Source organism: Pelodiscus sinensis, chromosome 12 (genome assembly GCF_052426305.1).
Source record: "Pelodiscus sinensis isolate ZL-2025 chromosome 12, ASM5242630v1, whole genome shotgun sequence".
Lineage (NCBI taxonomy): Eukaryota > Metazoa > Chordata > Testudines > Trionychidae > Pelodiscus > Pelodiscus sinensis.
In genome coordinates this window covers 383,933-407,602 of record NC_143063.1, presented here as the reverse complement: position 1 = coordinate 407,602, position 23,670 = coordinate 383,933, and the positions used below count along the sequence as shown (strand labels likewise).

General features: G+C 48.1%; 1 protein-coding gene across 1 annotated transcript in view; it reads left to right on the top strand.

Annotated features, from left to right (window-relative positions):
* The window catches only part of CALB2 (calbindin 2), a 65,202-nt gene that overhangs the window by 17,146 nt on the left and 24,386 nt on the right, over positions 1-23,670 (top strand). Inside the window, exons 2-3 of the mRNA XM_075940654.2 lie at positions 15,766-15,842; positions 23,349-23,438. Coding sequence (XP_075796769.1) covers positions 15,766-15,842; positions 23,349-23,438 — 167 coding nt within the window. The remainder of the gene's footprint in view (positions 1-15,765; positions 15,843-23,348; positions 23,439-23,670) is intronic.

Sequence of the window (23,670 nt, the reverse complement as noted above, 5' to 3'; positions counted from 1 at the left end):
TGGGTTTGTTTAGTCTAGAAAAGAGAAGACTCAGGGGGGACGTGATAGCAGTTTTCAGGTATCTAAAAGGGTGTCATAAGGAGGGAGAAAACGTGTTCATCTTGACCTCTGGGGATAGAACAAGAAGCAATGGGCTTAAACTGCAGCAAGGGAGGTTTAGGTTGGACATTAGGAAAAAGTTCCTAACTGTCAGGGTGGTCAAACACTGGAATAAATTGCCCAGGGAGGTTGTGGAATCCCCATCACTAGAGATATTTAAAAGTAGGTTAGATAAATGTCTATCAGGGATGGTCTAGACAGTATTGGGTCCTGCCATGAGGGCAGGGGACGGGACTCGATGACCTCTCGAGGTCCCTTCCAGTTCTAGGATTCTATGACAATGATCTAGTCTGACTTTCAGCAAAGCATGTGAGAGAACCTCACCCAGTGAGTCTTGCATCATGCCCAGTAACTTGAAAGGTCTGGCATCCTGGCTAAGGAGGCACTGCCCAGCTTGGTTTTACTGTCCCCCTCTCTTGTAAGACAGTCAAGCCAATGATGGTTTGTTGAGAGAGAAAAATTCTGTTTAAGATGTAGATGCCTCACAACATCTAGCAGTAAAAGCCAGACCTGCCATCTCTGTAAAAAGTCATAGGCTGCATCTAGACTGGCAAGTTTTTCCTCAAAAGCAGCTGCTTTTGTGTAAAGACTTGCCAGCTGTCTACACTGGCCGCTTGAATTTCTGCTAGAACACTGACGATCTCATGTAAGATCGTCAGTGTTCTTGCGGAAATACTGTGCTGCTCCCGTTCAGGCAAAAGCCGTCTTGTGCAAATGCTTTTGCACAAGAGGGCCAGTGTAGACAACGAGGTATTGTTTTGTGCAAAAAAGCCCCAGTGGCAAAAATGGCAATCGGGGCTTTCTTGCGCAAAACCGCGTCTAGATTGGCACGGACGCTTTTCCGCAAAAAGTGCTTTTGTGGAAAAGCGTCCGTGCCAATCTAGACGCTCTTTTCTGCAAATGCTTTTAATGGAAAAACTTTTCCGTTAAAAGCATTTGCGGAAAATCATGCCAGTCTAGACGTAGCCAAAATGTAGACAAAACCAAATACATCTCCAAACTATCGTCAGCTCTCCTTTACTCCTGTCTGCCTGAAGCCATTAGGACTTAAGTGGTGTCTTAATTGACTAATTAACAGGTGCTCTAATTAACCTGTAGCAACCTCCTCTTAGTCCATGGGGAATAAAGCTCTGATCACCCTGGAGCTGATGCATCTTCCAGGGATCACTGTCTATGCTTAGGTCTGAAGAGAAACACATCAATCTTTACCTTTTACTAAAGCTAGCCATGGAGAGGATTGTCCATCACTGCTCTAAGAGAAGTTAATCATTCCCAAACAATTCAGTAAGAAGGTGGAGGAGAGGGAGAGAGAAGCAAGTATATCCCTAGCTTTTGCCTCTGGGTGTTTTGCTCCCCAGAACTTCCCTTTGGTGCAGCTGAGACAAAAATATCGTCACAGCTTCCTCTTATGTATTTTAGGCAGGGGGCGGCTAGAAAAGCTCTGATCTGTCCGAGTTCTTTTTCTTCCAGCTCCAGCATAGCCCTGTGCAATGCAAAGGAGGCCTTATACGCGTGTGTCATTTCAGGCACAGCTGCAGGACAAGCCTCTTATTCACCATGTTTGGAAAGCACAGGCACAATCTGATTGCTCCTTGTTTCCAGGGACGTAGTGCTGGCTGGGGGAGGAGTGCAGAGGGGGCGTCAACAGCACATCTATTTGTGTAGCCGACTTGAATTAGATGGGGGCAGGCGCTGCAGGCGGGCAATAGCAATTGCTGCTCCTCGTCCTGGATTCCTGGCTGCCTGCTGCCGCTGCAGGGTTGCCTTGTTAAGTCTGATGAAGCCTCATCTCGCTTGATCTGCTCGCCATGAGAGCTCCCAAGCACAGGAGCCTTTCAGATGGCAATTATAAAGCGATGGCAGAGAGATGAATTGGAGTTAGAGAGAGAAAGGAAGGGAGACCGAATGGAAACTAATTGGGGATGCATTCATTAAGGGAGAGAGAAGGCACTGTTACCATAGAAACCCCGGCATCAAGTGTACATCCGTACAGAAGGCCATTAAATGCTTGGCAAGCCAGACTTGGTGCACTGCCCCTTCCAGCCTGGCTGCCCAGCACTTGGGGAAAGGCTGTTGCATGATCCGTGTGAGGCTCAACTAGCTATGGCTTGCCTGCACCCTTCCTGGCAGGACTATTTCTGGATGGGCAGCAGAAGGTGGCCAGGAAATCACTTTTGCAGCACTGCGTATTGAGGGCCCAGAGCCAACTTTCCAAAAGGAGGGACTAGAATTTTCCAAATACTTTTCAGTGCTAGTGAAAGGCTCTTTGATCTCCAGGACCACCCTCTTTGAAGTGGGGAAGAGCCAGAAAAACCTTGAGGTCAACTAATGGGACAAATGAACAGCGCAGTGATGGGTCAAAGGTACAACAGAAGATCAGTGCGAGGCACCAAGCAGGGACCCCTGGACAGCGCCCACTGTTCTAAGAAGAAGGGAGCTAATGGAACGTTGCTTGGATGTATGTGTGGGTGCAGGGCACCAGCCTTTTTGATCGGTGTGTGGTGGGGCTCTGCCCATGGAAACAAAAGAACACAGAAGCCAGCGAAAAACAGAAGAGGAAGGAGGCTGCAGGCCCTGGGACCTAAACAAGGGATCTACAAGGGGACAGCAGCAAGCAGGGAATCCTGGGAGGCATCCATTGTTTCACGAGGACATTGAGGGAGTTAGTGGGGTGCCACCCAGTGGAACTCCACATGGACACATGCATCGATGAAAGGCGCCAGCATGACAGCCATGGATATTGAAGCCCTCTAGCCCCACAAGCTAGTTCCTGCGAGGGCCATGGCAGTGCAAGTCTTGCCCGGGCACATCAGCAAGATCCTTGTGACAGAAAAACACCCAAGTTGGATTTCTTGCTCTGCCATGGGTCCCTGTGTGACCCTCAAGAAGGGCCTTAGTCTCCCTCTGTGCCTCCCTGTCAGATGAGGGTAATAGCACTTCCCTACCTCTCAGGGATGCTGCAAGAACATCTCTGGTTAACACTGTGAGATGCTCAGATACTAGGGACCATAGTAGGACCTACCAGAGGACACTTGTTAATGACCACCCCTCAAGGGCAGGTTATGATTAATTCCTCCATGAGATGTTGGGTTAGGCCCTGAAGCAATGCAGGCCTCTAGCCCTTCCCTATTCTGGAGTTGATGCATGTGTATTCTTAGTTACTCTAACTGCAAATGTTCTCGCTAGCCATATAAATGTCAGGGTCATCTTTGATTCCTGCTAAGCTCTTGGCTGCCATGATACCTTGTAGCAATGAGTTCCATAGTCTAGTTATACGTTGTGTAAAAATAGTCGGGGGGAGGGAGGTTGGTCAAAAGTACATAAGCCGAGAGCTCTAGTGTTAGATGTTGAATATCTATGTTCACAGAAACTTGGTGCTAAACACCAAGTTGCGCTATTAGCTACAAACATAGAGGCTGTTTTTCTATAACTAAGGAAATTGAGCAGTTATTACGAGGAGCTCTTGATCTCCTTGGGAATTTTAGCAAGTCTCTGTTGCTGCAGCATGTCACAAAGCACCGGGGCACTAGCCCACTGATTCATCAATAAACTTCTTCCAAAAGCAGCTAATGCTAGAGAACTCAGCAGAAGATAAGAACTCTTAATGATGTACAAGAATGCCTGTGCAGTCTGTGGGAGATTGGGGGATAAGTACATCATTCCGCCTGGTCACAACAGCAATCAGCATGTGTCCAGCCCCTGAAGCATGATGCTGATTTATCTTCGGCTTGCAAGTGCAAGATGCAAGTGCTCTTTAACTGGTAACTTCCAACCACAGCGTCTGCCACAATGGCCTTCTGCAGCCGTGAATTCCACACTACACAAAGAAGCATCTCCAGTTGCTGACCAATCTTACTATGGGAGAAAAAAGGAACTGATCTCTTTCAGTGTGCAGTTTGTAACTGAGTCCTTCAGTCATCTGCATCCCATCTCACTCTTCGGCCCTAGTCTGTGCAGTAGGTAAGTCCCACAAATCGCTTCACCCAAATCCAGCAATGCCAAAGAGCTGCCTTGTAAGGAAGATGATAGCAACCAGGGAATGGAAACTTCTAGGACATGGACTATAATTGATGATACAGGTCTTAGCACAATCAGGCCCAAGTTGGTTGTGGCTGGTAGGTGCAATCACACTATAAATGCAAACACTAGATTGGCAGCATAAGGGCTGCATCCAGCCTGCCAGATTATTTTATTTAGCTTGCCACAGTCTAGATCAGACAGGTGATCTGGTAGCGGTAGAGCCAGGAAGGGAACAGGGTGAGGCATGCCTTTCCCCCCCCCCCCCCATAGACACATTTGTCACACACTGTGGCAAGAGCCAATGGGGCAGAGTGGGAAGCTGCTGCTGCTGCAGGGTTAGCACAAGGCAAGCTTGGTCACCAACTTCCTATTTCCCAGGCAAGACCAGCTCACCCCCCCATCATACTGTTTGGAGGTACGACCAAGTCACCCTAGCCTGCCGTATGGTTTTAGTGGATTTTTGTGCCCCACTGCTAGATTAAAGTGGCCCATCTCTGTCCGTGGGAATGGAAATGGATAGGATGAGTCGTGACAGTTGGTTCCTTCCACCACTCACTCTGAGCCTCAGATATAATTTTGCAGGGGACCGTGAGTGCCAGCATACAAGTGCCCCCCTGGAGGCCTCAGGACTAGGGAGCAAGCACTGCGAGAGTGGGATGGCAGGTAGCTGTGCCGACTCATTTAGGGAAGCTACACTTGCTCATACCCAGCTAGAGAACATCATGCAGGGAATGTGGTGTTCCCATTAAAACAATGAGAGCTTGCATTTAGTAGCTCTGTTCCTGCAGGCTGCAGCTGGCCATTGTCTGATCTCCCTCTGCACTGCCTTCCAAGGTGGAGGGCATCTTTTGTCTCTGGAGTCATACCCTACGTTGTGCCACAAGCTGTGAAAGAGGAAGAGCTAGTGAAGAGGCAGGTCTAGGTGCAGGAGGAGCCCAGAAGGCAGCGCTGCAAATAGCAAGCTCTGAGAATGACGACTCCAACCAAGCAGAATGGCAACACTGCCAGTGTTGAAGATTCCACGACCTCCCTAGTCAATTTATTCCAGTGTTTAACCACCCTGACAGTTAGGAAGTTTTTCTTAACATCCAACCTAAGCCTCCCTTGCTGTATTTAAACCCATTGCTTCTTGTCCTGTCATCAGAGGCCAAGGAGAATAATTTGTTCTATCCTCTGAAAGCTGCTATCATGTCCCCTCTGTCTTCTCATTTCTAAACTAAACAAGCCCAATTCTTTAAGTCTCATAGATCAAGTTTTCTAGACATTTAATCATTTTTGTTGCTCTCCTCTGGACCTTCTCCAATTTCACCACATTTTCCTTGAAATGTCGTGCCCAGAACTGGACACAGTACTCCAATTGAGGCCTAATTAGTGGAGAGTAGAGTGGAAGAATGACTTCTCATGTCTTGCTCACAACACTCCTGTTAATGCATCCCAGAATCATGTTTGCTTTTTTTGCAATAGTGTCACATTGCTGACTCTCATTTAACTTGTGGTCCACTATGACCCCTAAATTCCTTTCTGCTGTACTCCTTCCTACAGTCACTTGCCATTCTGTAAGGATGTGCCTACACAGCAAAGCTTAACTCAAAATAAGCTATGCAAATTGAGCTAAGTCAACTGCGTAGCTTATTTCGAAATAGCTTATTTTAAAATTGGGAGCGTTTACACAGCACTTACAGGAGTTGGAGTAAGAATTTCTCCAGCTTGACAGTATTTAAAAATAATGTTGCTGTATAGTCATACCCTATGTTTAAGTATTCCTAAACGGAGTACTTTGCATTTGTCCATATTAAACATTTACCTCAGATCATTTTTCTAGTTTGTCCGGATCATTTTGAATGATGATTCTATCCTCCAAAGCTTATCCTCTTGTAACCCCCTTTTTTCTTCCCTGAGTTACTCAGGAGCAGGTCACACTCACATGTGTCTGTGTGCCTGATGTTTTTAACCTAAAAACGTATCCTGGTGGTGATGCTGTTTAGTTGGGGATTCCCTATCCACCCCCTTGCAGCAGTCCCTTGCTCCTAAAGAATATACAATGGCAGTGTCTCCACCTGGCTGGCCCTGTACACACTTAATGGTGTGCCTTGGGAGTCTCCAGGATTCCAGTAGTAACCTGGAACTAACTTTAAGACAACAATTATAAATAATATACCTCGAATTGATTAAATTAGAATTCACACACAATTTAGAGAAACAGGGTTTAACCGATTAAAACTACATAAAATCAATTAACAAAGTACACAGAAAAAAAGGAAACTTATCCACCTGGCATTTGCATTGTTACCATTTATCCCACCCCAGAGTGTGCACTCTTCTGGCTTCAGAGCCCCAGGCACTTGCATGGGCATGCTTCAAGGTCTGAAGCTGAAGTGGAGACAGCACTGTGCAGGTTGCGCGTGTGTCTGTCCAGGCAGGCAGCCAGCTGCAAAATCCCTCTGCCACTGGATCAGGCCCCACCAAATGCTAGCAGCTCTTATTCCCTGGGCAGATCATTCTGGCTCGCATTGGACCCAGAGTCAGTTTGTCTTCTGTGCTCCAAACAGCCCAGTTACTCTGTTACCTCCTGTGCAGGCTTATGTAGGCCCTTGTGACGGGGTGGGACCCGCCATCTCGCCAGAGGCAGGCCCACCCCGCACTGATCCCATGATCGCGCTTTCTCTCCTGGGGACGGCTCTCTCGATGGGGGCTAGCGGCTTGCAGGCGGTGTAGCACCGCCGCGCACCGGCTGATCAGCGGGACAGCTGGCGTTGCTAGGCAACGCGTCCCACGTGGCTGGGGAGGCATGGAGGCCGGAAGTGACACTAGGGCGGGCGGGAGGGGTGACATCAGACGCCCAGAGAAGGAGATGTGGGGCGGTATAAATTCCCCCCCCCCTTGCGGGCAGAGGGGGGGAGGAGCGAGGCACGCTGGAGGAGGGGTAGGGGAATTGAAGTCGGTAGGGCGGAAGCAGCCCAGGGCAGGGCACGGAGCCGGCGCACCGGGTGGTTAAGGGTATAACCCCCTCCGGTGGGACAGGTCTAGGAGACTCTGTCCTTAGGGCCCTGGGCTGGGGTCTGGGAGTGAGGGTGGGCCCAGACCCCCCACCCTGCACACCCGAGGGGTAACGGAATCGAGCAACTGGTACTAGTGACAGTCACGCAGCTCGGGAGGACTGCAGAAAGAGAAGGGGGAACAACGGGACCCCCACAGCCCTTCCCAGCCACAGGCACAGCCAGTGTCTCTCCCCTGCAGGGACAATCAACAGCCCTTGAGGCAGCCTGCTAGATCCAAGCCCCAGAGGCACTCAGTACCAGGCTCTAGCTGCAACAGGCTCTAGCTGCAATCAACAGCTCCTGGCCTGCAAAAAGGCTCCCCACTAGCAGCCTGGCTCCTTTCTCCGAAAAGGAGCTCACCAACTCTCTCTCTCCATGCCTGGGAGAGCCACCATTCCCCCCTTTTTTCCCAAGGGCTCATGGGAGTTATAGTTTCTAAGGCTAGATTGCAGTACAAAGGATCCTCCCAGTAAAAGTCAAAGGCTCCTTTAGTAAGGGGTCTACACTCAATAAGCTTTATGCATGCCATCGCAGGGTCTCAAACTTCTTGATAGGCCCTGTCTGCATTGCAGAAATGTTAACACAAACCATAATATAGACACACTGCACAGCTAATTTGGGTTTACCAATGTAACTTAGAAAACTAAACCAGACAGGTTTGTTACACCAGTGGAGATTTCTCTAGTGTGGACAGGGGCATAATGTGGCCATGTTTTAAGAGAGCCCCAGCTTGGGCAGCTAGGCCATGAGATATAGCAGTTAGCCCATCACATTGGGAGCAAGGATAGCTGAGGTGGTTTCTTGGCACGATTCCTAACCTGCTATGTCACCTTGGGCAAAACCTTTCTCCTCTGCAGACCTCAGTTTCCCCCAGCTCTTGTCTGTGTAGCTGTGACCCAGTGTTTCTCACTGTATATGCTTCCAGTAACCAGCATGAATGATCAATGCTAAAGACAGAAGGGATCACTGTGATCTTCTAGGCTGCTCTCCCTGCAGAACACTTACTCCATCCCTGAACTAGCGCCTTTTCTAACTAGAACTTTTAGTGCAGAAAAATGTGTGGTCTTGATTTTTAAAATTGCCACTGATGGAGAAGCCACCATAATTATAATATGTAACAAATGTGTTTCTCCTGCATAACACTTTGCATTGCAGAGCTCAGGGCCCTTCACCTTCTTTAATGTATTTATCTTCACAATATCTGTGGCAGGCAGGGAGCCATTATTATCCTGCTAAGCGACTTCCCTAAGGTCCGACAAGATGGCCCTCAGGATATTGTTCCAATGATTAGTTATTCACTGTTCAATTGTACAGCTCTGTGCCAGTCTAGATTAGTCTAGCTTCAGCTTCCAGGCATTGGTTCTCACTGAAATGTCCTGAGGAGGGAATAAAAAGTTAGGTTTTGTCTGGGTTGGGGTTAAAAATGAGTGAATCCAGAGGACTGGGCATGGTTGCTGCAGAAAAACTTAAAACCAGCCCATGGCTGTTGAAATCCTAACTCAGTTTTAAGATTCTTTTGGAAAACCTGAGCTGAATTTCAAGTTTGAAACCATAGTAAGGCTTCCTGCAACTCTAGGCTTCAACCCTGACACCCTACCCTCTCTCTCCTCCCCACCCTCTCATTCGCAACAAAAAATGGTTATAAAAAATGCAACAAGAGTCCGGTAGCATCTTAAAGGCTATCAATTTTATTATGGCATAAGATTTCGTGAGCTGCACCTCACTTCATCAGATGCATTAAGTGAAAGACAAAGGAAACAGATGGTAGGGATACAGAGAAGAGAGTGTTAATCAGAACTAATTCAACCAGGGTGGATAAGAAGATGAGAGTACCTAAAGTGGAAAATTACTTATGGTAATGAAAGAGCCATTCACAGTCCCTATTCAGACCCATTCTGATGGTGTCAAATTTGCATATGACTTCCAGCCCAGCAGTATCATGTTACAATTTGTTGTTGAAGTTTCTTTGCTTGTGGATGGCAATCTTCAAGTTGGTAACTGTGTAACCAGGGAGATCAAAATGTTCTCCCCCTGGTTTTTGTATGTTACCATTCTTGTTGTCTGATTTGTGTCCGCTTATTTGGTTGTGTAGAGATAAACCAGTTTGTCCAATGTACATCGCAGAGGGTATTTGCTGGCACAGGATGGCATATATCACATTAGTGTCTGTGTGGGTGAATGAGCCTTTGATGGTATGGCTGATGTGGTTAGATCTTATGATGGTGTCACTACGGTGATGGCAATGAGGTTTATTACAGGGATTGGTTGGGACCATGCTTGCAGACATGTGAAGCACACAATCCCTCCCTTCCCCCGCCCCCAGGAGAAGGTGTGGTGCAGAGTAGGGATGTAAGTGACTACTCAGGTACTTGAATAGTCGAGTCACTATTTGACTGCTTGTTCCCCCCCCCCCTCCCGTATCAGAGGCAGCAAGGGGAGGAAATAGAAGCTGGTGTTGGGGGACCAGTTCCACAGTGTGGGGAGGAGGCAGAGCTGCAGCAGTCCTGGAGCCAGCACAAGCCAGGACTACTCAGTCCTGGCTCGTGCTGCCCCAGAAGCTAATCCCGCTGCTGCTCTGCAGTTTAAATGTAGTAAGAACTGGTCTGCCTGTGCACCTGACTCTTACTACATTTAAACTGCAGAGCCACAGTGGGGGTAGTGAGCACCCCCCCTTATCAACTAATTAAGTACTGGATGGAAATTCCACTAACTACTCAATAAGCTAATTAACCGCTACTTAACATCCCTAGTGCAGAGACACATGTGGCCCCAGCAGTTGATTACAGGTTTGTATTTAATGGACTGTAAAATGTGCATGTCTGCCACAATCCACACCTGAGGTCAGGACCAGATTATGCATGCTAAGGCTCTGCCTGTGATGCGACTGCATGCAGCTGTTCCCCTTACCCATGGGCTGGAGCAGTGCATTTCACCTCTAGTGGCACTCACCTGCAGGTTCCACTCCCACTGCCCACATTGGCCAGGAATCATAGCCAATGGGAATGGTGGGGGGCAGTGCCTGTAAACACAGGAGCATGTGGAGCCACCTGTTTCTCCCCCACTGCCAGGAACTATGCCAGGTAAGCACCCAAATCCCCTGCCCCCTCCTGCATCCTTTCTCCTTCCCAGACTTTGCACCCCAACTTTAGCCCGCTCCCGCATCCTATTTCCCACCTCGCCCCTACACGTCTACACACAGCCTGTTCCTGCCCACACCCTCTCCCGCTCCCTGGCATGCCCCTCTTATGTGCTGAACCCATAATTTTTGGCTCCTACGGGTCCTACAAAATCTACTAGCCCGGGACTCTCAGAAGAGTTAATCCGGCCTTGCCTGAGGTGGTGATCAAAATAATTCCTCTGAGTCTGCAGTCTGTCAAGGCACTAGAGAGGAGCAATACCACTGTAAGTTGTCATTATGCACAACCCGAAGGCATGTGAAGGAAGTTTTAAGACAGGTTGCTGCAGATTGCAAATTGCTAAGATTCAGGGGCTGGTTTTAATTTAATCTTAATGCATTGACTAATGTCTAATCTCAAAACATAAGCAATGCTCTGACCAAGTTGTGGGAGACTTGTTTACCACTGTAACAACTTGGTTTGGTGATGTGGTGGGAGCCCCAAGGGTTTAAACCAACTACCCAGTGAAAACTACTGGATGATGGTGAAACAAATGATTTTTTATTAAACAGAACGATTCTTTTATCAAAACCAAATGACTTTCAAATGAGTTTTAAACAAGCAGTTGCCTAATGCTTTTACAGAGGGGAAAACCCGAACTAAACTGCACTTAACTGATTACAAACTCTGTGATTACAGTCCGATTATATCAAATCACTGTCTCTAATTCGCTTAAAGCAGCGCAGCATGCAAGCAAAAAATACAAAAAAAGAAAGCCAATATAATAATAATAAAAACTCGGCCCACAGCCAGTCCCTCTATGGTTATTTTTGGGCAGCTGGGGGAGTTAGTCATTAATTTACTTCTACAACTTAACAACTCCTGGGTTTTTATTCCTAACACTTATACTTGGCCTAAATACAACACTTTCATACAACACAAGATTATACAATTTACACAGTGTGATTAATAGGACTCAATTACACTCTACAGAATTACACAGTGAGATTAACACAATTCAACTATTAACTAAACCAATAATTAATATATTTAAGCGCTACTTACCAATTCAGCAACAATAACAGCATAAAGACACACAAGAACTCGGAGCATGCTCAGGACTCGCATACCCTTATCTTTGACTCGGAGGGTAGGAAGGCAGCCTCAGGATGATCAATCCTTCAGCTGGGCAAAAAAGACACGTGCCCTCAATACATGGAACCTCCCCCCCCCGAACAAAGGGGTCAAGGGCCTTTTATACCATAGCCTGATGTCCGGTACCATATTAGGGTCTGTTTTTTGGCAGAGCCTAATAGGCTGGTAATGAGGTAGTGTGGTAATATTGCTCTATAGGATTTTTCATGATGTCCGCCTGACGGCCTCGTGGACAGTGCCTGATGCGGGCACGGTCAGTGTGCATAATAGTTGTGCTTTGTCTCCTTATGCTTATCTCTCTACTTCAAGGACCAGCCAAGCAAGTCTCATCTATCAACTGCAGCTGTGCTTTATCTCCTCATGCTCACCTCCCTGGTTTTTGATGCCTGCAAAGTTAAATTCCTTTCACTGAAAGTTGCATTGTGCGCTTACAAGTTATGCTTCTCAGCGTGTCTCAGCACCCTACCTTTTCTGTGAGGGGCCTTAGTGTGGCAGAATGGGCAATGCGCACGCGAGGCCGTGGTCAAAAGGACCTGCTCTGTGACAACCACATTTCCTCTCTTTAACAACAACAACAAAATGAAAGCTATTTTTGTATCCTGACTTCTAGGAAGGATCTGAATTAGACTAATTTTTGTTTTTACATGCTCTCCTGCAATTGGCTGTGGTTAACGAATTTGGTAAGGAGAGAAGAAGTTTGGTAGGTTGCTTCTTGTGTAGGAAGTCACATCACAGACCAAGCAGTTGGGGCTGAGCTGTAAATCCCTAAACTGGGAGTTTATAATGCAAATGCTGCAAGACTATTAATTACAGAGCCAAGACTGGAACAAAGCTATACAGGCCTCAGATCGACCCAGACCTGGCTTTTGTTTCATGCCCTTGGAGACCAGGAGAGAGGGGATTTTTTCAAACATGGTAAAAAGATTTCACTGGATTCCATCATATGTTGACACTAATCACATCACATACCAGCCTGCACATTTGCCTCTCTAAGCGGGACAGTCACCTGGTATGGTCAATACAAGGGGAAAGATGGTTCAGCGGTTAGAGCTGTAGTGTAGTACATAGGAGATGCTGCGCCACAGATTTCCCTGAAGTTAGGGACAATAGCTATGTAACAACTACAGTTGTGAGTACTTGGGAGATACCCACCGGACAGTAGGCACTTAGTCTGGATGAGCCATTAGGAAGGATAATAGGACTTTGAAGATACTGATCTCCCACCTTCCTGAAGAGCTTCCTGGGATGCTGCTTTGACACTGCGAGGTCAGGTGATGATTTTTCCTGGTATGGCATTCCACCTTGGACACTATGGGTATTTTCCACTGAAAACAAAGTGTTCCTGCTCTATGTAAATCCTATTTCAGGCTGGGAAGTGAGTCAGTCAGGACTCTTCTCCACTGTCTATCCACTGCAAAAATACCTAACGAAACAGAACGGGAAAGGCAAGTGCTCAGACACGGGGTTTAGTCTGTCAAGGGACATAACTGAAACTCTGAGCTGCAGAACCTCTGCAACCTACCTAAAACATTGCATTAAAGAAACAGGTTACAAATAGTATTACACTTAGTTTGCATGTTTTGTTTTATTTGCTCAGTAATCTGCTTTGTTCTGTTTGCTATCCCTCATAATCATTTAGAATTCACCTTTTGTAGTTAATAAACTTGTTCTTTGTTCCAAATCCAATTCATATGAGAGGGGCAGGGGCAAAAAAACTGTGCATATCTCTCTCCACAGTGTGTGAGGGGACGATTTTTATGAGCGTGTGTTACAGATCTCTCTATATGGCACAAGACAACATTATTTTGGGTTTACACCCCAAAGGAGGTGTGCAGTCCTCCCACTCAGTGGGGTTCTGCAGGGGTCTGTTTCGGGGCCGGCTCTGTTCAATATCTTTATCAACCATTTAGATATTGGCATTGAAAGTACGCTTATTAAGTTTGCAGATGATACCAAGCTGGGAGGGCTGCACCTGCTTTGGAGGATAAGGTCATAATTCAAAATGATCTGGATAAACAAGAGAAATGGTCTGACATCAACAGGATGAAGTTTAATAGAGACAGATGCAAAGTGCTCCACTTAAGAAGGAACAATCAGTTTCACACATACAGAATGGAAAGCGACTGTCTAGGAAGGAGTACGGCAGAAAGGGATCTAGGGGTTATAGTGGACCACAAGCTAAATATGAGTCGTCAGTGTGATGCTGTTGCAAAAAAAGCAAGCATGATTCTGGAATGCATTAACAGGAGTGCTGTGAGCAAGACATGAGAAGTCATTCTTCCGCTCTACACTGCGCTGGTTAGGCCTCAGCTGGAGTACTGTGTCCAGTTCTGGGCACCGCATTTCAAGAAAGATGTGGAGAAATTGGAGAGGGTCCAGAGAAGAGCAACAAGAATGATTAAAGGTCTAGAGAATATGAGCTATGAAGGAAGGCTGAAAGAATTGGGTTTGTTTAGTTTGGAAAAGAGAAGATTGAGGGGGGAGAAAACTTGTTCATCTTGGCCTCTGAGGATAGAACAAGAAGCAATGGGCTTACACTGCAGCAAGGGAGGTTTAGGTTGGACATTAGGAAAAAGTTCCTAACTGTCAGGGTGGTCAAACACTGGGATAAATTGCCTAGGGAGGTTGTGGAATCTCCATCACTGGAGATATTTAAGAACAGGTTAGATAAATGTCTATCAGGGATGATCTAGACAGTACTTGGTCCTGCCATGAGGACAGGGACTGGACTCGATGATCTCTTGTGGACCCTTCCAGTCCTAGTAGTCTATGATTCTATTCACCTTCCCACTCAGAGCCGATTTCAGTCTGTGTCTGCAACTGTGTCTGGCCTTATTTGAGTGTGTGCTAAAGAAGGCTTGAGGGCTTGGCACAGCAAGGACAGGGGGAGGAAGACCAGGTTGGTAAAATTGGGGGAGGGGAGGTGTTCTATAGGACCCCAGCATATCATATGGCATCCAGGATGAGGAGCCAACTCATCATGGGTCCATATCCAGTTCTCTGCTGATATCGTAAGCTAGCCCAAGCCCTTTAGCCTGAGTTCTGAGCTTAGTTTGCAAGGTATGAGAGCCAGTAACACCAGTCTCTGCATTCACAGGAGTGAATAGTGGCAGAGGGAAATGCAGAGAAGAAACAATGTCTGAATCTGCATGCCCTCTCCTGAGCCTGCTCCTGCTGAATTACTGACTCCTGGGCTGAGTTTATGGGAGAGTAGCTGGAGAGTCTACTTCCTGCCTATGTTCATGGAGGAGTGGCAAGGGATCTCCATAGACACATAGAGCTCTTCCTGCTAGATGGACCAGTGATGGATGAGACAGTCTGGGGCCATAAGTACACTATGGCACCAGGCCATTCATGGATCTATCCGTACAACCCTGTGCCCCATGCTCTGCCCTTCCCTAGCCCAGAGAGGCAAGAGAAGCAGTATGGAACTTCATTGTCCCTACCAAAAACAGCAGGGTAGGCTGAGAGTGTATTCAGGCGATACTTCAGCAGCCAGGTGAAACCACTTAGATACATGGCTCAGGCCAGCTGCACTCTTCTCCTCGGCTGTGTCTACACTGGCAAGTTATTCCGGAAAATCAGCCGCTTTTCTGGAAAAACTTGCCAGCTGTCTACACTGGCTGCTTGAATTTCCGGAAAAAGCACTGACGATCTAATGTAAAATCATCGGTGCTTTTCCGGAAAAACTATGCTGCTCCCGTTCGGGCAAAAGTCTTTTTCCGGAAAACTGTTCCGGAAAAGGGCCAGTGTAGACAGCACAGTAGTGTTTTCTGCAAAAAAGCCCCGATCGCGAAAATGATGATGGGGGCTTTTTTGCGGAAAAGCGCGTCTAGATTGGCCACGGACGCCTTTCCGCAAAAAGTGCTTTTCCGGAAAAGCGTCCTGCCAATCTAGATGCGCTTTTCCGAAAATGCTTTTAACGGAAAACTTTTCCATTAAAAGCATTTCTGGAAAATCATGCCAGTGTAGACAGCCCTGATGTTTCACCCAACCCTCTTCCCAGTTGGGCTTAGCAGGTCATCCTGGAGCAGAAGGCCTCAGTGTTAGCTCTATATTGAGAAATGAGACAGTTTCCCCTCTCCAAGAAATTGTTGGAGACTCTCTGCAAACTGGGGCAGACATTACTGCATTGGGCTATACACAATTGCATAGCTGGGGCATGTTTTCAAGCTTTTCTGCCCAACTACAAAGGCTAGAAATTAATTTTATTTTTATTTTTGATGAAAGCTTAAATTCTGGTGTAATCACATTACTCCAGGAGCTGAGCATCTTCTGTACTGCCTTAGCCCCCTCACTGGCTCAACCACTTTCAATCATGTTTGTTTTCCTTGCAGGAAATGGCTACATTGAAGGCAAGGAGCTAGAAAACTTCTTCCAAGAGCTGGAAAGTGCTAGGAGGGGTGCTGGAGTGGTAAGAAAAATACATTTCCTTTCCTCTTCCTGCTGTTCTTCCTCCTCCTCTTCTTTGTTCCTGCCTTCCCCATTCTTCTACTGACCTGCGTCTCCTGCACAGCTTAGTGTTGCCTCATTCCCTGTGAAGGTTGCAAAGAAGAGCCTCTCTCAGGGATCTGGAATCTGTGCCTGTCACCTCCAAGCTTTAGGAGCCATGCCCAGTCACGAGAGCAAACTGCTAAGGAATTGGGGGCTTGGGTCTGACTTGAGATTAGTGTGGTATCCAAACAGATCAGGACATAGAGAAAGTCTGGTTCTGAATTTGGTGTCATGGGCCCATCTCTAGGGTACTTAAAACCCTAGTGTGAGTGCCAAGCTAAACCTCTCAATGATAATTGGTTCAGACTCTTCAAAGTAGGCAGGATTTATGTGCCTTATCAGGTTATACTAGAACAAGTGTTTCCATGTACTGAGAAGTTAGGGTGCTTTCTCCATATATTCATATTATTACATAGCTTACAGTTTGCTTTAAAAAACTATTAGCTGCCTAACCCTAAAGACTGGAAACATCTGTTGCAAATATGCATTTGTAGGCTGCTGTCTCTCTACCACATGCCAGTGTTGCCACTTCCATGACTTTGTGTCTTGCGATATTTGATGTTTTCTTAAAGCTACAGCGACTGGAGTCAAGTGATTACATCAGAATGTCTTGCTGCCCCAATTCCCCAGCTCCAGGAAGGGTGTGTGCCTGTGCCAGCAGCAGTCGGTGGTGTGTTCCCCTCTGCACCGCCTTTGACCCTGTGTGCACATCATAGAGTTAAAGATGTTGTGCTGCAAGAAGCAGGGTGGTTGCTCATTCTCCTATATCAGGACTGATGTTAAGAGCCCAGCAGCTGGCAGTGGAAATTTGGGTCATATTCACTGTGCTTGGTAAAGACAGCTTTAGAATGGACAATAAAAATAGATTTAAGTGCTGAGGCTTTATGAAGAGCAGCTCAAAAATGTGATCTAAGGACCACCTGGAGATCCCAATAGTGGAAGGCCAATAAAAAGATCCCCAGTGATTTCTAAGACTCTTCTAAGATTTCTCCTGATTTGGGAGGGGGCTGTAAACAACTAGCTTGACTCAGTGACCAGTCTTTGCTGGCTTAAAACCAGGCTGAAATCCATTAGAGGCTTGCAATGCATAGCTCGGGAATGAAAACATTGGACTTGTAAACTGGGGGTTATGCATTCAAAGCCCAGTGGAACCAATTGTAAAAGAGTCCAGAGCAAACTGGCCTGAACTCAGACAACTTTCTAAGCTCCTCTGGGTTGTGGTGCACCAAGAGTAGAGACAGGACTTGGGTAAGAGAATTCAGTGCTGTTCTGTCTTGGCCCAGCTTTGCAAGTTCTTAAAAGGGTGTTACAAGGCAGGAGGAAAAAAGTTGTTTTCCTTGGCCTCTGTTGATAGAACAAGATGCAATGAGCTTAAATTGCAGCAAGGGAGGTTTAGGTTGAATGTTAGGGAAAATTTCCTAGCTGTTGGGCTGGTTAAACACTGGAATAAATTGCCTAGGGAGATTGTGGAATCTCCATCATTAGAGATATTTAAGAACAGGTTAGATCATAGGTTGGTAACCTTTTCAAACCAAAAAGCCAAACTACATCAACATTCAGAAAAAAGTGGTCAACAAAGAGCCAGTATAAGAATGCCCATTTGCATGACTGAAAATATACAACTTAATATTATTGATAATTGATATGATAATAAATAATAGCATAAATTAAACTTAATCTCAGACTTTATTTAATGGGACTTTAGCTGCTGCATCTTTTTGCACATTTCTTTGAACTTCATAACTAGTCAAATTCAGGTTCATGCACCCATTCAAGTTACATGAGTAATTATGTGTTTTTAAAATTTTGAATTAGTTTCTCATTTTAATTAAAAAAGTTGCGTGTATTTTGGGAATGACAAAAGAGCCCTATTTGGTTTGAGAGCCATAGGCTGCAGACCCCAGCATCTGTCAGGTATGGTCTAGACAGTGCTTGGTCCTGCCATGAGTGCAGGGGACTGGACTTGATGACCTCGCAAGATCCTTTCCAGTTCTGTGATTCTAAGGCCTCAGTCACCTGAGAGAGCCCCAGTGCTGAGCAATTCAGGGTATTTGCTGCCTTCAAGCCCTAGCTACCAATATGCAGCCAGGACCCAATCCCCGCTAGTGCAGACTGGACCCTGAGGCCACTTGTCCTATATAATAACACAGAGCCTTGCCCCTGAACCAGCTCTGATCTCCTTCCCTATGAAACTTTTATTCTAGCCCTAACATCGAGGGGTGGAGGTTTGGAGGGGAGATGAGTGAGCCCCAAAGAGCCTCATTTATTCCTCTTATTTGCTACTCTCATCCTCCCCAATACTACCCTCATATTTTGGGACATGGTACCACCTCTCTAGTCAAAGCAAGCCAGAGACAAGCTTTCCCAGAAGTTCTGGCACTGATACAGCAGCTTGCATCATGCAGGAGGGTGCATGGTCTGGCTGTGCAACACCCTTTCCCATACCAATGTGAGACTGAACTAGGCTCAGCCACTGCCACATGATCATCAGGCTGGCAGAGGTGGCACAGAGCCTGGCAGAGGATATCTGTTCAATATTCATTCAAGTCTATGCAAGGCTGCAGATGGAATTGGCAGCATAAATCATGGAATTTATGGAAACACAATCTCCTCCTCTTCCCAATGGCCTTGGTGAGCAGGGTATCACGGCCTTGGAGGGGCTGTGGCATAACCAGGCTGCTGCGTTGAGTGTTCTGTCCTGCTGACATTGTGCTCCCTATACAGGGGATTGGACATGAGCACAGAGAGATCAGCAAACTCTGCTGCTGCCCCCCTCACACTCACAGTTTGGGGTCCCCACCAGCCAAAGTTTGCGCACTCAAGCCAAGCCATTTGACATGGCATGAGCCCAGACACATATTGAGTGAATGTGCCTGTTCTTTGGCAGATCCATTGCCCATCCCCTGCTGACTCCAGTTATCACATTCTATCTGCTGGCCAGACAAACCCCCTGGCCTAACCAAGGCTTTCTTGAGTTTGGCCCAGATGGCCCTTTCTACTGCTTTCACTGTGCAAATGTAAGATAACCTGGCAAGCCCTTGCTGCTTTAAAGAGGGACCCACCCATCAGATTTCTCACAAGGTAAAGAACTAGCCCCAAACAAAAGTCTGTACAAAGCTTATAGCACTTGGCATTTGAGGAGATCTAGTCCCTGAACATATGGAAGTTAGTTAATCTATGCAGCAATCTTAGGAGAGAAATATTATTAGCCCCATTTTAACAATAGGGAAACTGAGGCAGAAGGAAGGTGCAGACACTTGCTTAAGGCCCCAAAGCAAGTCAATAGCTGAATCAGGAACGTATTCAGGAGCACTAGCATGCAGTTCCTCTCCCACTAACCACTGGACAGTGCTTCCTCTGTAGGTCAACTAACTAAGTGCTGTGGAGCATCTAGTTTAGTCTCTTCTAATGACTGAGACACTTGAGCAACAAAACCTCCTAACATGACATCTTGTCTCATAAGTGTCTCCAGTATCTGGCTTTTCAGGCTTAGCCTCAACCCCAAGGTCATGTTTGTTTAGGAAAGTTTATTACAATATCTACTTTGCCATTTCTGAGTTGTTAACAATGTTGCTAACCCACCCCCAACAGAAATCACAGGCCAGGTCCTCCCACCCCTTCACATCACAAAAATAATAGGTCTAGGGACTTTATATTTGTCTTTGGAGCCTTTAGGTGGTCACATTTTCCAGCTTTACTCCACAGTGATGCTCAGGGCTCGACAAATTATGGAAAATCTCAATTCGCCAGACAAAAAAAAAACTTGCCACCCTCCCCCCCCCCCAAAAAAAAGTGTTTTTTTTTAATGGCATAAATTCCTAATAAGAATAAGAACAGTAATTACTAATACATTCTTAATAAATATCACCCAAGTTATTAATAAATATCTTATAAACCTCGACCTTTTCCCTCTGCTGCCCTGTCTCCTCCCCTTGCTCCATCAGCTCCCCTGGTGCCTGCTGCCCCCCAACTCTTCACCCTCCTCTGCTGTCCTGACTCCTGCCCTTCTCACTGCCCTCAGCCCTCCCGAGATCTGCCCCCCTCCACCAGCCCTTCTCTCCCCCTGGGCCCACTCCTCCAGTAGCCCCACTCTGATCAAGTGAGCTACCCCTCCTCATCCCCTCTCCTAACACCTCCCTCTACACCTGCCCTGCCTCTCTCCTCTGGTGCTGGTCCCTCCCCTGCAGGTGTCTGCCCTTCTGCTTCACCCCCAGGATCCCCTGGCACCTGCACCCGCCTGGTGCCTCCCCCTTCCCTCACTGCCCCTGCCCCTTTTGCTCTCTTTTTCCCTGATACCCACCCCCTCACCACCCTCTGCCCCCATTCCCCTCATGCCCCTGTGCCCTCACACATGCCTTGCTCCATCCCCACCTTCCTCATGCCCACCCCTTCTTTCAAGCCTTCTCCCAGCACCACCCCCTCCTCCCTCTAGACCCCAGTGCCCTTACCCTCTCCTCTCCCAGCATCACCCTGTCCCCCCCCTTCCCACTGACACCTCCCCTCCTGCCCTTTTCCTCATTGTCTCCACTTGGCCCCCTGGGATTTGTCTCTCCTGCACCCCTGTCCCTAGGTGCCTTCCCCTTTCTCCTTCTTCTTCTCCTGACCTCCTCCCCTCCCCACAGTCCAGCCCAGCTGCTTCCCCTCCCCCAGGGCCAACAAAACAGTCCCCCCCCTTTTTTTGTTGTCTTTTACACATTTGTATTTTGCAATGGGTTATTTTTGTTTTTCTTTTTTGTCCCAGCATTTTAGCCCTATAAATAAATAAATATAAATAAATAGCAAATAGCATTTTCATTCATTTTTTTCCATAAAGGCAAAGGCGCTTCAAGTGAACGCCTCCTTTCATTTGCTGCTGGATCACAACAGTCTTTTGCCTGCCCTGTCCAGCCCCTCCCTATGGACAAGCACCCCTCACTCCCAACCCACAGGGGAAACAGGGTGCAGGGACAGCACAGAGCCAGAGGGGTGCAGGGAACGGTGGGGGACGGGACGGGGTGGTGTGGGGAACAGGAGGCACAGAGGCAGAAGGACGCAGGGATCAGGGGAGCAGGGTGTGGGGTGCGGTGGAGGCACAGGGAATGGGACACAGGGAACAGGAGAGGCAGAGGGATTGGGGTCTAGGGGCAGTGCAGGGAACGGACAACACAGAGTTGGGGGGGAGCAGGGATCGGGGGGGAGCAGGGTGCAAGGGTGACGCAGAGCCAGAGGGAGAGCAGGGGATCCAGGGTGCAGGGGCGGCATGGTGAATGGGTGCCACGCCGCCCATAGTGTGGCCTTCGGCCAGCCCGTCACAATGGCCCACCGGGCCACTCCGCCCCTGCACTCGCCAGCTGGCAAAATCTACTCGCCACGGCGAGCGGGCGAGTGTATTTGTCGAGCTCTGGTGATGCTGCATGGGAGCCATGGGATGTCACAAGTTAATGGGAGCTTTACCAAAAGTTGTAATAGCTCTGGGTCCACTGGTAGATCTTGGATCCTTTGACAGGTGATCCTGAAATGTTTGGCCAGGAAGCCAGCACTTCATCTGCCCCTCTCAGCACTGCAGTGCTGTTTCTGCCCTCTGCCTTGGAGATGCCCCCCGCCTCTTGCTTGCTGTGCGGGGCACAGGAAGAAGAGGAGAGGGAGTGCTGATGTCAGGGTGCCCCTCCCACCACCCTGTACCCCATCTCCACAGAGCAGAGTGCAGGGATGGAGAGAGTTTACTGGTTGCTTTTGGGAGTGGTGCAGGGCTAGGGTAGGGGTAAGCCTGCCTTAGGCCCCTGCACAACCACCCAGAACCCACTTGTGGTAAGCAGTATCCAGCTGAAGCCCGCATTCTAAGCTGTGGCTCCAGTCCTGAACCTCTCCTGCTCCTCAAATCCCTGCCCTAGCCCTGAGTCCCCCAGCACCCAAACTCCCTCCCAGAGCCTCCTCCTGAACCTCAACTCCCTGCCCTAACCTTGAATCCCCCAGCACCCAAACTCCCTCCCAGAACCTCCTCCTGCACCTCAACTCCCTGCCCTAACCCTGAGTCCCCCAGCACCCAAACTGCCTCCCAGAGCCTGCCCCCTGAACCTCCTCCTGCACCTCAACTCCCTGCCCCAGGCTCAGCTCAGAACCCCTCCCACACACCAAATCCTTTAGCCCAAGATCAGAGTCTGCATCCCAGCCCCCTGCCCCAGCCTGCTAAAAGTGAGTGAGGATTGGGAAGGGAGGGAGGATGGAGAGAGCAGGGGTGGGGCATCAGAGAAGGGATGGGAAGGAGGTGGGGGAAGGCTGTTTGGGTTTGAGGTAGATCCTGGATTGCACTTAAATTCAAAAAGTGATCTCATGCTTAAAAAGTTTGGAGACCACAGTAATAGAGCTTGGTCCTACAGCCTCTTCCCACCCAGAAGAGCCCCACTGGCATAATCAGGGCTGCTACAGGCAGTGAGTGTTACACTCATTAATAGGGGTTTGCAGTAAGGATGTTAAGGACTAGTTGACTATCCGATAAGCAAATGACTACCAGAGGCAGTAAAGATGGGGGGAAAAGGAGATACTTCAAAGCAGCAGCACTGCATGGAGCCATACTTGTGGCAGCATTTCAAAGGGGCATCACCGCACAGCTGATCCTGGGATCAACTGTGTGGCACTGCCTCTTTGAAACTCAGCCCCGGCATTTCAAAGCAGCACTGCAAGAAGCAGACCCTGGGCTCCATGTGGCACTGCCCTTAACGTCGAGGGGACATTTCAAAGGGGCAACGCCACATGGAGCCCAGGGTCAGCTCAATGTGGCGCTGCCCCTTTGAAACGCCGCCATAGCATTTCAAAGCAGGAGTGCCACATGGAGTCCAGGGTCAGCTCAATGTGGCGCTGCCCCTTTGAAACGCCGCCATAGCATTTCAAAGCAGGAGTGCCACATGGAGTCCAGGGTCAGCCTGGGTTCTGAGTTGATCCCAGGCTCCATGCTGGCACCTCCGCTTTGAAATGTCACACGGAGTCCCTGCTGGGGACTCTTGTACATTTCAAAGCTGCCACCCACATGCAGCCCAGAGTTAGTCTGGACTGCACAAGGAGTTCTGCATTCCTCCTTTGAAATGCCCAGCAGGGGCTCTTGTACATTTCAGAGGAGGAATGCAGAAGTACCTATTGACTAGTTGAGCAATTGATGGAAATTACACCGACTACTCAACTAGTAAATTAATTGTTAATTAACATCCCTAGTTTGTAGTCCAGTAGCCTGTAAAGTTGGTGTTAGTTGGCTCGGGACACCCCCACACATGGGCAGCTCCCTTTCCTAGCTTGATGTGAGGTTGGGTTATTACTCACCTCAAACTTATTTAGATTAGCTTGGCTTTCAAAGCCACTGCACTGACCAGACATGCTGCACAGAGGGGGAAGGGACGGGGGGGACAGAGGCCCTGCTGGAGTGCAAGAGGGAGAACCCTTCTCACTTTGTTCACAGGACTCTAAGAATGGCAGTTTCGCAGAGAAGATGAAGGAGTTCATGCAGAAGTATGACAAGAATGCTGATGGCAAAATTGAAATGGCAGAGGTAAGTGGTGCTAGCACCAACATCACCCCCACAAGCTGATCTCAATGGGTATGTGTGATGGACCGGGCCATGTCTGGGCACAGCTGAGGGCGTCTGCTCAGGGCGAATTGCTCAACTTTGGGGCTCCTTACAGCCCCCAGACTGGTGACCTCTCCAAATAGGCCACACACCAGTCCCACAGAGTGCTTCAGCAGCCTGCCTGAAGCCTCACGAGCAAAACTCCTCCGACACC